Source organism: Streptopelia decaocto (genome assembly GCF_964273445.1).
Source record: "Streptopelia decaocto genome assembly, chromosome: 1".
NCBI lineage: Eukaryota > Metazoa > Chordata > Aves > Columbiformes > Columbidae > Streptopelia > Streptopelia decaocto.
In genome coordinates, this window is record NC_138663.1 from 64,574,158 (window position 1) to 64,588,984 (window position 14,827).

The 14,827-nt window shown below is 40.3% G+C and overlaps 1 protein-coding gene across 1 annotated transcript; it reads left to right on the forward strand.

Moving 5' to 3' along the window:
* Positions 1 to 748: 748 nt before the first annotated feature.
* Positions 749 to 13,049, forward strand: ATP6V1E1 (ATPase H+ transporting V1 subunit E1). Its single transcript, XM_082051343.1, has 9 exons — positions 749 to 913; positions 4,896 to 4,961; positions 6,494 to 6,603; positions 7,066 to 7,132; positions 8,950 to 9,039; positions 10,345 to 10,413; positions 10,811 to 10,905; positions 11,749 to 11,836; positions 12,438 to 13,049. Exons 1-9 carry the CDS (start codon positions 881 to 883, stop codon positions 12,498 to 12,500), a joined length of 681 nt encoding a protein of 226 aa, XP_081907469.1. The 5' UTR covers positions 749 to 880; the 3' UTR covers positions 12,501 to 13,049.
* The last annotated feature ends 1,778 nt before the right edge of the window (positions 13,050 to 14,827 follow it).

Consider the following 14,827-nt stretch of genomic DNA (forward strand, 5'->3'; position numbering starts at 1 on the left):
TGCCAGATGTCCATCTTTGATATTGGAGAGTCTTCATCAGGGGTCTCCAGCGGCCCCTGGTGTCTTCACAGCCTGGTACCCACTCCCCCCGCCCGATGTCGGCTTCTTGAGCTCATTTCTTGATTGTGCATATTGCCATTTTGTGCTGCTACTAAGCAAAAGTCATGTAGTTCTTTCTTCATTTAATGAAACATTCCACTTTCACAGCTTGCAAGCCAAGGACATTCCGCTTTGCCTGATGTCCAGTCTCTATAAAGCTCTTGTTTCTCTGTTAGGTTCCTGTTACATTAGGCCTAGACTTGTTACATTATGCCTCAGGGTTTCTAGAAGATTTTTGTTCGTCTTATCAAGGCCTTACAAGCAAATTTCTCTCTATGTTTAATTTCTCACTGCTGCGAGCTGACCACATTACAGCGTTTCTTGGAAGCAGCTCAGCTCTTTTTGAACCCGAACACAGTATTCTCAGGAAAGCCTTTAGAAACACTACGTGCAGGGAACGCGTTACTTCTCCCTCCTGCACGCAGCACCGCTGAGCTCTGACGCCCGAGCCTCTCGCCTCCCGGAGCGCTGGGCCGCCCCAGCTGCCGGGCTCGGCTTCAGAGGCAGCTGCCGCCTGTGCCGCCTCCTCCCGTCGCGAAGGGGGCAAAGGACAAGACGTGGGTCCGACCGCAAGGTGGCAGTCTGCCGCGCACAAGAACCCGCCCCCGTGACGCCAGCCAGAGCTCAGGCTTCTATTGGCCCGGAGGAGCGAGTGGGCGGGGCGACGTGACACAGCGGCAGCAGGACCAGCTGTGACCCGAACCGGATTTGATTCCACTCGCGGTTCCCCAACGGCCCCAACCGTCTTCCCTCCAGCCTCGCCGCCGCCAACGCCGCCGCTATGGCGCTCAGCGATGCCGACGTCCAGAAGCAGGTATGGCCGCGGGTCCCAGCCCGAACGCCAGCATGCGGGCAGCGCGGCGGCTGTGGGGCCGCTGCAGGGTCTGCTTTCTCCAGACTGCCCCCAGCCCGGCCGAGAGCTGACAAGGACGGGCTCAGCGTGAGGAGAGACACCGAGGGCTGGGCTGGGCTGGGCCGGGACGGCGGAGGTAGCTTCCAGGCAGCTTCTTTGCCGTGAAGCCGTGGTATGGTGCGGGGAGACCTTATTGCAGTCTTTCAGCACTTAAAAGGGGCCTATAAGAAAGATGGGGACAGACTTTTTATCAGGGGCTGTTGCATATAGGACAACGGTGATGATTTTAAACTAAAGGAGGGGAGAGTCAGGCTAGATGTGAAGAAGAAATATTTTACAATGAGGGTGGTGAAACACTGGCCCAGGTTGCCCAGAGAGGTGGTAGATGCCCCATCCCTGGAGACATTCAAGGCTGGGCTGGACAGGGCTCTGAGCAACCAGATCTAGTTGAAGATGTCGCTGCTCATGGCACGAGGGTTGGACTGGTCGAGCTTTGAAGGTACCTTCCAACCCAAACTGTTCTATGATTCTAGGTGTGGGGTTCAGGTGTGCCTGAGCTGAAGGGCCATCTGTCTGGTAAAACGTGAGGGATAGTGACAGCTCTGAACCCTGCAACAGCAGAAGTTGCTGCAGCTGATTCACCTTGTAGTTGTGGAATAGGGACTGCTGCTCTGTGGGTAGAACAGTGGTACACTCCTGCAAAAGCAAGGGTTGGTGAAATGGAAAGGTCTTCTCTGGGAATCTTAGTGAGAAAGAAGTCTCTGAAGAATTTTTACCCGGTGTGATTGATTTGCCACCCATTTGGAAACTTTGTTGAAGCACTTTGATGACATGCCAGATTATAATGAAAGGGATCATGAGTAGCCTTTATGCTATCTACAGTGTTTAATTGCACTTTGAAGTAGATAAATACATCACTCCAGATAAGCAGTGTCTTTTTAGATGTCGCTCTCTAAGAACTTTCCGTTTTCTTATAGCTATACTACGTCGAATTAGCTGTAACTTAGTGTTTGGGTAGGCTATTCAGCATTCTCAAATGCCTTTTTCATTTTTATATCCTAAGCAGAATAGTGCAACCTGGGCTTTGCTTGCAATGGAAACTTACAGCCCTGAAGTCTGACTGTGGGCACTTCCTCCAGAGGCAGGACACTTTGTCCTTATTGACAGTAAACACTGCCCTTGCCTAAAAAAGCTGCTTTGAGCTGGGTTGAAAATGGCGTGCCATGCTAAAGACTGCACCGATCCAGTTAGCACTGGTCCATAGAGTTTTCTGCAGGTGATGAGCAGATCAGCCAAGTTTGCTTTGTCCTCTGCATCATAAGTGCTTCGTGTCTCACTTTCTCATTCAGTAAACATAGTCTCTTGGCAAGGAAGCATCACATTGAAAGTAAAATCAGTGGGTTGCCTTTCTCCAAAAGGGGAATTGTAACAATATATTGTTGCCTTTTATCTGCAAAGCTTGTTTGTTTTTTCCTGCCTCTTCCATGAAGACAATAAAAATGAAGCTGACATTGGGGTGTCCTTGCTCAGCCACCATGGGCCCAAACTTCAAAGGTTAATTCAGGATCTGTTGATAGACTGAACATGTAATGCTAATTGCATTTCACATCCTGTCATTGTTTTACACTCCTGAGCCAAGGGTGATCCTGTTAACTGGAAAAGAGAATGCTGTTGATGGCATGACAGTTCTGAATGTGTGTTAATCTAGTATGGACTTGCCTACTGGTCCTCTGGACTCTTAACTACTTGCCATGGTGCTTTCAATAATTTTAACTTTGAAAATAATCTCTAATTAAGAACTTTTCCCATTGATAGACTTGATAGCTTTATTTTATCAAAGGTGTCAAATAGATTGTTCCACCTAATCTGGCTAGTCATTTCTAGCCAAATACAGTCTGACATCTAGAACTTCCCATGGAAAGGATAATCACATTACAACTGCTGGGAAAAACCCTCCTTTTCTACAGGAAATACAACTATCCTAAAGTTATTAATTTAATTTAGAATTAATCTCTCATTTAAATGCATATTTTTGTCAGTGTTATTAAAACTAATCCTGTTTATAGATGTCAAAGTCTCACTTAGAATCTCTTTACATTGATATGAAAAGTAGAGAGATATTTCGATAAAACAGATTTTTAAGGAAATAGTGCTATTGAGTCTTATCAGACACGGGGAAGTGGTTGCCATATTCGTTTGCTTCCATCTTATTCCTCCTCATTATGCAGAGGATGTTTCTTGAACAGCTGGAACTGTTCAAAATGCTTTTCCAAAATTCAGAAACCAAACCAAATTGGAGGAAATGACTCAGTAATGGAAGGGTTACTACTGCTATACAGAAGTTCTTAGTCTTCTTCAACAATAGGCCAGTTAGCAAAATAATTTCCTTATTTTATACGCATCTCTTGTCCTTTCTGAAATGCAGGTAGGTCTAAAGCTTGATTTAACCACTCATCTAATCAGGTGGGCAGGGTAGAAAACCGATGCTGTAGGTGGGCATGCGCTTGGAAGTATCACGAACTGGAATTAAATATATATACTGGGATTAAAATAAAAATTGCTCATTTGATTTTTGAGGATATAGGTATTATTGTTCACTTCTTCCACTGCACACGCTTAAAATCTTCCACTTGTCTGTTTACTTCTGTTTTTTCATCTGTATGAGCAGCGTGCTGTTTTGCACGTTGGCTCAGGTTTTACATTGGCATCTTTCTTCTCTCTTGAAAATCTTTCATTTTAACATGAGATTTTATAAATAGAATCTTTCATGCAAGTTTATTCAGAACAGGTTGTCTGTGTCTCGTCACTAAGTGCAAGCAAAAAGTCGTTTTTTATGGTCCACCCCGTTTGCCCTTGGAAGTGGCTGTACCTGTTCGAATTTGCAGTATGATTGGGCCTGAGTCCTTACAGTCTACCCCAAATGTGACTAAACTTAGGCCTGGTCACAGAGAGGCATATGGTAAACAAGCAGGACTCAGTATAATTGTTTTCCTTGTTGGGCCTGTGCTTTGTAGTGTCTTGAGGTGGTTTCAAAAAGGTTCTTCAATTAGAATATATTAGTGCGTGCCAAGCTCTAAAGCAGCATGTGCTATACTTGATGTGGTCTTGATCAACTAGCGCTGCTGTCTCTGTTTCCTTCTCCAGCTCCTCCAAACTAACATGCAGCTACTTTTTAAAGTCACTTTGAGTTGAACCATATAGCAGCATTTTTTAATAACCTTGTAAGTCTTTACAGAATTTATTACATTTTTTTCAAGAAAGATTTCTCAGATGCGTAAAGGGGCTCCTGATTGTACAGATCTGACCAGAGTGGCCACTAGCCCTTTGCTTTGTTTCACCAGCCAAGTGTGGAAGGCCCAGTTTCATTCAAATGCCAATCTGTGCCTGAGCCTAGAGCAGGGACTCTATGTTAATCTTTTGTGTTTCACGTAAATGTCATAACAAACAGACTACTTCAGTTTTACTGTGTGAAGTCTGTTTTGTTGGTTTGTTTTTTTTTTTTTTACTGATCTCGGGGGGGTGAGGGGGAAATTTGTTCTCACTAGTGAAGAATTAAAATACCCAGCCTCACATTTATACAAATTTACTTTTGTGTTGTGGTGGTGTTTTTGTTGGTTTGTTGGTTGGTTGTTGTTTGGAGTTTGGCTGGATTTGGTTTCTGGTTTTGTTTTTGTGTCATTGCGTATCTAAAATGCATTCTTCTAATGACAACCATGGAGCAGCACTATATGGAATTATTTGAAAAAGAAAAATTGTATTCTCTGTTAAGATCAACTGACTCTTTGACCTATATGTTCTATTTAATTTCCTTGAAAAGCAGCATTATATGAATTAATAAGTGGATATGGAGGGGCCTACTGTACAAATGAGGAATATATACATACATCCTCTCATCAAAGTCCTTTCTAATAGAAAATACTTCCTTTTTCCTCTTTTGTTACAGATCAAGCATATGATGGCTTTCATTGAGCAGGAAGCCAATGAAAAGGCTGAAGAAATAGATGCAAAGGTAAAAATGGAAGTACAATGTCAGTAAGCATAAAAGAAAAACTGCATCTGCCATCCTGTTTTGATAGCTGCAGTCAGAGCAGTCCTAGAAAACTTTTGTAAGCTACAGCTTACTTCACTTTTAGTTATTACATAGCAAAAGATTGTGCTACCAGATAAAGTTAACATTTGTTAGCTTTTGACAAATGAAAACAAATCAGCTATTTTTTGGTCAAAGTTTTCTTAGTGATTCTTAAACATAAATTTATTCATATGCAAGTTCACTCATTTTTTTTAGGCAATCAGCAGAGCTGAGTGGTAATGTGAATAGACTGGATTAAGTGAACACTTTTGCCCACCTCCTATACATAACTTGACATCACTGAAGACTGAAAGAGTTCTCTGTAAAATTATGAATTCTGCTAAGGTTTGTCATAATGAGCTATTACCAGAAGGTTTAATTTTAATTTTTGCTTGACTTCCATAGCATGTCAGGCAGAAACCTAAGTATTACTAGCATTCATGCTAGAAATTTTGCACAAGTGTTCATACATTTTCCAAAATGATAAAAGATGATAGTTAAACTAGTTGAATTCTATTGATGAAAGTTTGGAAGCAGGTTCATAACTGTACCTAAAACTGTGTAGCCACCTGCAGACTCAATTCTGGAAGTGATTTAGTAGGTATCCTGGAGAACTAAAATATAAATTTCTATTTAAGGCATGAGTTGAATTACTTATAGGATTCTTCACTTAGGTTAAGCCACAGGAGACTGAGTTTAATATTAACCTGGTAAGAGAGGATAAGTGTTTACTAAAGAAGGTTTAATGGTGCCTTACAACCCTAACAATCTGCATTACACCAATACCGAAATATCTTGTTGGTATTGGACTCAGCATATGTATTATTAATGATATTTAATCTTCCTTAAACATTTAGATCTACACAAATACTTAAATCAATACTAAAGCAGGTATTCCTGATGATCTGCAAACAGAAGTTAGAAGTTGAGATTGGATTCCGAGGTATAAATAGGGAAATTTGCCATGTGTTTTCGCATGCTGTCTGGCCAGCCTTTGTAAAAGAAGTAATAGCTGTCTGTCACTCTCGTTGTGTATGAATTGCTTAAAGTAAGGAAGTTTGTGGACAACAAAGGCTGGGTAGCTTGGTTTAGGTATAAGCTCTCATAGCCAGAAAGGAGACCAATTCCACAAAAACAAATCAGACCTGAAGTTTAGGTAAAATGAGTTTTGTTTAACAGTATATAATATATAAACGTATTTATTTTCTGCCTGAGGAATAAATACTGCAAGGAAACGTGCCCCTCAATTGATAAAATAAGCTGTATCTTAGCAAGTTTCTAGTTCAGCAGAACACCCAGAACTCCCTTTGACTTGAGTACTGGTTGAAGTGTTTTGTTTAAATGGAGCCATAAACTGTATCATCCTAGCTTACCTGTGAATGTGCTCTGAAAGCATGGCTATTTCATTTTGATTCTGCTTTTTTCAGCCCATGAAATCAAGTTCCACTTCAGTTATTTAATTTTTACTATAGGCAGAAGAAGAATTCAACATTGAGAAGGGTCGACTTGTTCAGACACAGAGGCTGAAAATAATGGAGTATTATGAAAAGAAGGAGAAACAAATTGAACAGCAAAAGAAAATGTAAGTTGCTTATGTTAGACAGCTGACTGCAGAGACTGAGCTCTCATTTTATATAAAACTGCTTTTCCCTGGCAAATAGGCAAATTGTAGCCAATACATTTAGTTCTATTTTGATTTTCTAGTTTTTCTTGGAGAGAAGTTATCAAACATGATCTACAATAGTATTACTGTTAGTAAGTCTGGTGAAAGAATCTTTTGTATTTCTTTATATAGTTAACATCTAGAACTCTCCCCTGGTCTGTTACTCTGGGACAAAGATCATGTCAGGTTTAGTTTTGGTGGGTCTTTACTGCAGCACTGTAATAATCTGTGCAAGTTCAGAAACAGATTCAAACAGGTGAACAGGCTTTGTTATTAAACATTGTAGTATTGTTATCTTTAAATGTAAAGAATATAGTTAAATGTTGCAGTTTGTCTGTCAAAGTCTGATGAACTGATTCAACTTTATCGTGCAACTTGCAGTCAGATGTCCAACCTGATGAATCAAGCAAGACTGAAGGTCCTCAAGGCAAGGGATGACCTTATTGCAGTGAGTATCTCTGTAGTAAAGACACAGGTTCTATTTCTACCATTTGTTAGGAAATGTTCCCAAACATTCTCTAAAGAAAAATACGGTGTTTGATGGAGTGACATTTGCTTCAACATACAAAAATGGCTTTCCCAGCTGCTCAGATAAGTCATTAAGGGTTTAGTTCAGCTTTGCTCATCTGCTTTAGCCTATTTTCACTGTTTTTATTACCTTCTCTTTTAGGGGAATACAGTTCTCTGCCAGGAGCATTGCAGGCAGCATTCTATCTATCATTTGGACAATAGCTTATGTCTTTAAAGAGCAGGAACTGGCTCTTGCATGGTTGGTAGAACTTTGAAGTTCTGTTTGCCTGAAGCAACATTTATGCATTAAAGCTGGCATGGCTTAAGCAAGTAGGCTTAAAATACCACTCACTTCGTTTTTCTGTCTCCTTTAGTGGCCCCTAGTGTATGAAAAGGTTTGCTTGTTCTAGTAGGTGAGCAATCTGTGTATTGACATGTAGGGTGACTGATCATTTATTAGAGCAGGCTACATTTAGTCTTAGTTCAGGCTTACTATGTGTATTGTACATGACATGTAGTGTGTTCTTGTTCTGCTCATTATACAGCTTGTATGTTTCCATCTCTCACCTGGTCTCAGAAACAGATTGAGTGTTCATATTCTGCTAGATGGTGCTATTGAGCTATTGGAAAACCTGTGAGACCCGCAGAGGCCAAAAATAAAAGGGTAATGTAGCTCAAGTTGATGCTACCATGAAAAAGGGGAGTTAGCGGGAGGAAATCACTGTTTTCTTGATTCTTTAAACCTAGTTTCAAACTTAAGATTGTATTCACAGAGAGGAGGAAGGTGGGTAGCTAAAGATCTAACTCTGTTGTGATAGTCCCTGTTGGGTAATCTCTTCCTCATTTGTCAGCTGACTCAACCTCATGCTTCTGAGTAATGCATAACATTCTTCCTCATTTTAAAACATTTGAAAAGTCACATGCTGCTAGCTTGCTCTTCCTTTATCAGATCTTTGGCCTCTTTGATTAACAAAAGGGATAAGCAGTTTCAGAAATGTTGTTTCTCTAGGGTGCACAGTATAACTAAATTTGACCATGATGTTAAATTGTGATGGTCTCATATCCTAGTACTCATTGTGTTACCATGCATTCTTCTTTTAAACACTGTGAGGCAAAACAGTAAAGAGAGGCTTATACCAAATCATGCAATTTGTTTATCTGAAGTAATTATGTTCAGTTCTAGGAGCTGTGTTTGAATTGACTCAAAATTTCTTAAAAATGCAATATCATCTGATACTGATTTGCTGCATGAAAATACTGAAAACCAGCTACTTGAAAATAAAAATAAGCTTTCTACTTTAAAATTTTGACTTGCATTTACTTACAATTACCTAACCTCTGTACTGTTTGATAACAAGATAGATGAGGTTTCTTTGCTCCACCACAAAGCTGAAAAAATGAATTATTTGGACAAGTTTATTAGTTTACATTAGGCAATGATTTACAAAATATTTTAGTTTTTCTGAATTAAAATTAAAAATGCTATTCTTTTACTACTGAAGTAATCCTTTTTCTTTAAAAAAGGAATTACTGTCAGGTTATAATGGGTTCAGATCAGGGCAGAGAGAAGGGAACTCTTTGCAAAGGATATTGTGCCATGCACAGAGATGGTCTAGCTTGGATGAACACCAGCTGGAGTGTACGTTTACGTGTTGGCAGGGTGTGATAGCTGTAAGAGGAGTACAGAAAGTTGGTAGGCATGAAACCAAATGCCAAACAGATGGGCTCTACTGATCTGATTTCTTCTGAACGTAGGATTTGCTGAATGAGGCCAAGCAGAGACTTGCCAAGGTGGTGAAGGATAGTGCCAGGTACCAGACACTGCTGGATGGACTAGTTTTACAGGTAAATATTTAAATTGTAACAAATAGATGATCGCAGTCATATCCTCCTTGGTATCTTTCTTCAAAAATAACCCACTGGAAATTACAAGTTTTATTGGAGCCTTGATCAAATGTTGCTGGGTGATCTTAGAGTTATAATTTCTGCTGTACATTTCAGTCTTGGATTCTGAACGGATAAAGTTGCAGCTTATTTTGAGGTGTAAAACCAAGTATACCAGGGAGCAGTTCCATTATAAGAATAATTGCAGGTGCTCACACATAACGTGCATATTTTAGGATGCACAATTTAAGCTTGTGTAGTAATTGGATCAAATGCACATTTATCAAAAGCTATTTCTCCAGACCTAGAAGTCAATAGTTACCCGTGGGTTTTTTTGGCATTTGAGACTTACGTCCTGGCTTTGACATGTTTACTGTAGCATGTCATGAGTCTGTGACAGACATACGAAATGGAAATCAAAGCTTTGATTACTGTGAATACCATCCTCTAGCCCCAGAAATTAACTGCCTAAACGCCAATGAGCATTGCCCAGGGCCAGTGGTGTGGCCACTGGTGCCACCTTCTGGTACGAACTGGTCCTGTCACTATAAACTCGCAGAAGCCGGCCACAAGCTCTCCTGTCCGCAGTCTGATGGCAGAGTTTTCTGAACAGCGTTTCCTACCGGCTTGTGCTTCCAATTCAGTGTTGTTTCCTTGTCACATCTAGGCCTGGTATTGCTGTACATCAAACAAACCTGTCTCACTCTCACAAAAGCTGGCGGCATCCACCTTGGCATATTAGGTTTGATCCAGTGAGGGACATGTACTCATCAGTACTTGCAGTTGGACTAGATGATCATTGTAGGTCCCTTCCAACTGGAACTAAACCTATTCTGTTTTCATGTGTTACTACAGGAACTGCAATGCAGGAATTATTAAAACAGGTGCCTGAAACTGCTGCATAGGAGAATGGCAGCTTGGCTGCATGCTCAGTCAACTTAGACAGCCATGATCCTTATGCATACATATGCATTGTCTCAGCAGCTCAGTCCTATGATAAATACGTTTAGTTGCACTTGAGTTCCAAACTTGAAGCTAACAAAGAAATGCATAATCCATAGTTGTAGATTCTTTCCCAGATATTGGTGCTGTCCTCTCAGAACGTCTGCATGAGGTGAACTTGTGAGCAAAGAACAGAGTAAAAGAGGCTAATATTGTCAGGTTTTGGTTTTCAAATTGATCAGCTCCTTTACTTTCTTGGGGTTAAATAATTCGAAGACAATTAAAATGCTGACTTTCTGATACTGTAATGTTTGTCTTGTGCAGGGATTCTACCAGCTGCTGGAGCCCAGAATAGTTGTTCGGTGCAGGAAACAGGATCTCCCTATGGTTCAGGTAAGACACCTAAAGCAGTTTGACAGTGTCCTGCTTACAAAAGCTGGGACCTGACTGCAAATATCTGCTGCTCAGTACCCATCTTTGTGACATGAAAACAAACTTTTCTTCCTGTACTTCTGCTGCAGATACAATGCAAGAGAACAAGTATACTTTTCAAGTTGGGGATCATTTGCTTGCTTGGATATTACCTAGAAAACTTTAGACATCGCTATAGCATTAAGAGCAATAATTGGTTTTGGCTCAAAAGCCATGCTGGAATACATTAGCTAAATTAAAAAAAAAAAGAAAGATACCTCAATCCCTTCATTTTATTACTATAAATGATTAAGTTGCCAAACCCAAGTGATGTGCTAGCATTTGTCAATGCTAATTGGAAGTTTATCTTGTATCCTAGACTGCTGTACAGAAGAGCATTCCCATCTACAAAAATGCCACAAAAAGGGATGTGGATGTTCACATTGACCAAGACAACTTCCTGCCAGAGGATATGTAAGGAAAATGGGAGTCTTTTATACTGAGCACTAACTTAATACAACTTCTCAAGCCATGGCTCCTACTAGAACAGTCTCAGAAAATTACATGTGGAGTAAGACACAGTGTGTCTGCTGCCGTTCTAGTGGTATTTGGCACTTCTTGGTATTAATCAAGCACAGACCCTGCAGCATCCTCCAAACAAGCACCATCTTGGTCAAAAATGTCAAAAGTTTTGTGCAACCTCCAGCCTGATTCACAGTACTAAAGTCGAGAATAACCGTAGATGGAAACTTAACTAACTATTGGTGTTTTAAAGAGAGAGAATATGGATGTAGCCATGCTTTCTCACTCAAGATGAAGCAAATTGAGTCATAAGGTGCTGCAGGATGATCAGTTCATGGGTGTCTCCTGTGTTTACAGGGCTCTATTTCCATGTAGTACGATAAAGAACATGGCACAAAGCTGTATATTCTGATAGTCCATGATCTTCATGTATGAGCCAGCCAACAACACTCTTCCTCACTTACTAAAACCTGAAAGCTGTCTAGTAATAATAAAATACGGCATCTGAAGCTGGTTTGAAGTGACAAATTCCATAGCTCCGCTTGCATTTAGATTGTGCTAATGAGGACCCTTGTATGTAGCTGTGGTCTCTGGTAGCTTCAAAGATGCCTTGCACTTCTGCTTCACTGGATCACTTGTGCTGATTCCTATTAAGACATGATTATTTAAAAAAAAATAAAAGTCTTATCTATGATTCTGACTTGCCTGTAAGTGTTGGTTTGGGGTAGTCTTTCTGCCGCATTCTAACTTTGAGATGTACCATGGATTTCACTGATTATCTTTTCCCCTTTCTAGTGCTGGAGGTGTTGAAATCTACAACAGTGATGGTAAAATTAAAGTTTCCAATACTCTGGAAAGTCGGCTGGACCTTGTAGCCCAGCAGGTGAGTTTCTCTAACAGCCACAGGCAACAAGATATAATTAAATAGTTTTGCCTTTTAATTAAAACCTAGTGTTTCCAATGTGTTAACTGTCACAATAGTGTGTGAAATTAGATTTCAGTGTGCATGACTAGTAATAAGTTACTTTTGAATGGAAAGAAGCAAATTACCTACTATGTGTGCTTCTCTACAACAAACATGGCTTTTCCCAGAATGATGCCTTTTGAATTAAGCATGAGCATAAAACTCTAGAAATGATGATACTGACAGACTTGTTATGACTATACTGCAGGCAAATGTTGAAATGCTGAGGCTAACTTGAATTACTGAAGCTAGCTTGAGTACTAGAAACTTTGACTGAGACTTATTATACCCCAGTGGAAAAAACTAGCTTTGGCATCTCTTTCTCATGCTGCAGTATAGGCAATCCTTTAAATCTACAGAGTAGCTGGCAATGTGTGATCAAGTAAAGGCTGCAGAAAACTCAAACGAATTGACTTCTTAATTTTGAATCCTAGCCTAGCTATCACACAGCACCTGTGATGAAGAATGTGCAACAATTGTAGTGCCCACTGCATGTAACTGGTGTACTCTTTTTCAACAGATGATGCCAGAAATCAGAGTGGCTCTCTTTGGTGCTAATGCCAACAGGAAGTTCTTGGACTAAACCCCTATGAAACAAGGTGGGATCTGTTCCACTTGCCATACTGAAGGGGATGCAAAAGCATCTGCTAATCTGAAATCTTGAAATATAACATTATCTTGTCATCCAGTATCTGCTCTTCAGTGGAATAATTTCGCATACCTGCTGTGCTTAGCCTCTCTACTTGTGGTTAGAATGTGTTGATTAAAGGATGTGAAGACATACATATTCATCCAGCAGTAACACTAGAAAATTGAGGCGTTTGGGCTCTTGGCTTTTCTTGCTCTGTTGTGGCTCTATAAAGACAAGTGGTCCGTTTAGGGTCACTCTTTTTGCTTTGGCCGCATCTCTTTCAAGTTGTGTAATCAGTGCAGTAAATTACTATGCTGCCGGTGGGAAATCCCTTTTCAGTTAAGGTCTTCAGTGTTACAGAGGGCATGCATTCCTTCCCAGGGTTAGCAGTTTAATCCATGTTACTTGGTCAGGCTTTTTTCTGTTCTGTATATGTGATTTAAAAAAAAGGCCTGAGCCTGTAAAACTTTATTTATTAAAATAAAAATGTGTGTGTGTATGGAGTTCTTTGTTGCTTCTGCCTGGGGGATTGGCAGCAACCTTTGTAAAGTGGGTTTGTGTGTATAAGGACTCTATGTAGTAACTGTTCTGTGAAGCTAGAATTCAAGTGCCTGGAGTACTTTCAAGCTATTTGCTTGAGTAACGTTGGATTGTAGGCAAGCCTTTTGAATAGGACACTGGGATGAGCTTCATTCTTCCTAAAAAATGGGTCAGTAGTTTTGCTCCCTCAATACTCTCACAAAAGAGAACTGGAGTAACACAACCGTGCTACTTAGATACGACAAAAACAATCCATTTACAGTTACAGGTTTATTGCCTCCTTCTGGGAGAACCAAACCATATTCCTTTAGTAGCCGTGTTTCAGGATTTAAGGAACAACAGCTGACTCTGTTGTTAGTAACCATTAAATTAAATAACAGATTAGGTAATGAATATAGTTACATTATTATTAAGTTTCACTAACACTTCTCCGTTGCCTCTGCAGTGACGACTAGTATTGTCTCCACGTTCTGTGGTATAGGACAGAAAAATTCTTTCCATACTACAAGCCTTTACCAGAATACTGACTGTTCAGCGGGTGCTTGATTCTGAAACTTGTTTCACAGAAATAAGAAACTCCTCCAATGAATTACTGCTTGAATATATTTTGAAATAATCTTCTCTAAATATTGCAGTGATTCAGGAATGGAAGGAATTTTACATTGTGCCATGAAAAATACTTGCCAAGCTGCAGCAACACTGCTTTATGCAGTGTTTTTAACCTGAGGCCCTTTGTTCTCCAGCTGAGGTGCATGCCCTGGTCTAAAGTAAAGACTCTAAATGCTAGATGAGCCTTTCACTGCCTCATTTCTTTAAAATGGAGATTGTCTGCTAAGAAAATCCTGAATCCAAACTGATTTAATCTTTTGATTTCCTCTTGCAAAATAGGGATCTTTAGCAAGGTTGTTGTTTGTTTGCTTTACTGCTCCTTGCTGTTGCATGTAGGTAGTAGTTCTTGTTTTCCACATAGATGACCTATGGTATTTGTTGTTTTAGTGCTTCGCTTTTTGACCTGTGGTTCTGTGACTGGGCAATAAATGTATCTGGACTAAAGTCCTACACTTTCGAGGTTTTTGGATAACATTTACAGCTTTAATCTTTGCAACTGTCAGTGATCAAGCTTCCTGACAATCACTGGGCTCTGTTTTTGTGACACACCTGTAGTGAAGGAACAGCCTTTGCAAATGCATGCCTAACTGTGCTGTTTCTTCGTTCAAATAGTAATTTTTGGAACAGATATATTTTGGTTCTTTCTGATGCTTTAATCTAGCTCATCAGTAGGCTCTCTGCCAGTGCTTTGGAAATGCAGTTGAACTTATTTGGGCCCTTATTTTCTCTACAGCTGGGGCTAGGAACAGAAACTCTAAATGTTGAATCAGTGCAGCATGTGGAAATAAAATCCTGAGGGGTGAGACTGGAGGTTACCTGTCTTTGGTAGGTGACACGCACTATGAATGTGCTCCAGTGCTCCATGAAAAGATTTCAAACAGATCATAAGATCATCTCTAAAGAAGTGAATGGCCATCACTGGACCATCATAATTCGAAGTGTAGCTTTTATGTTATCATAATGCTATTGCTTCCCTTGGAAGACTGACAAAGGCAACAGTGTAATGCATATAGATGAAGTCACAGGCAGAATAAGCTAAAGGTCAGGACACAGAGACAGATTGCTCTGTTGTACATCATTCTGCAGTGATGGGCTGTATTACAACACTATCTTCAGGTAGGTTTTATTCA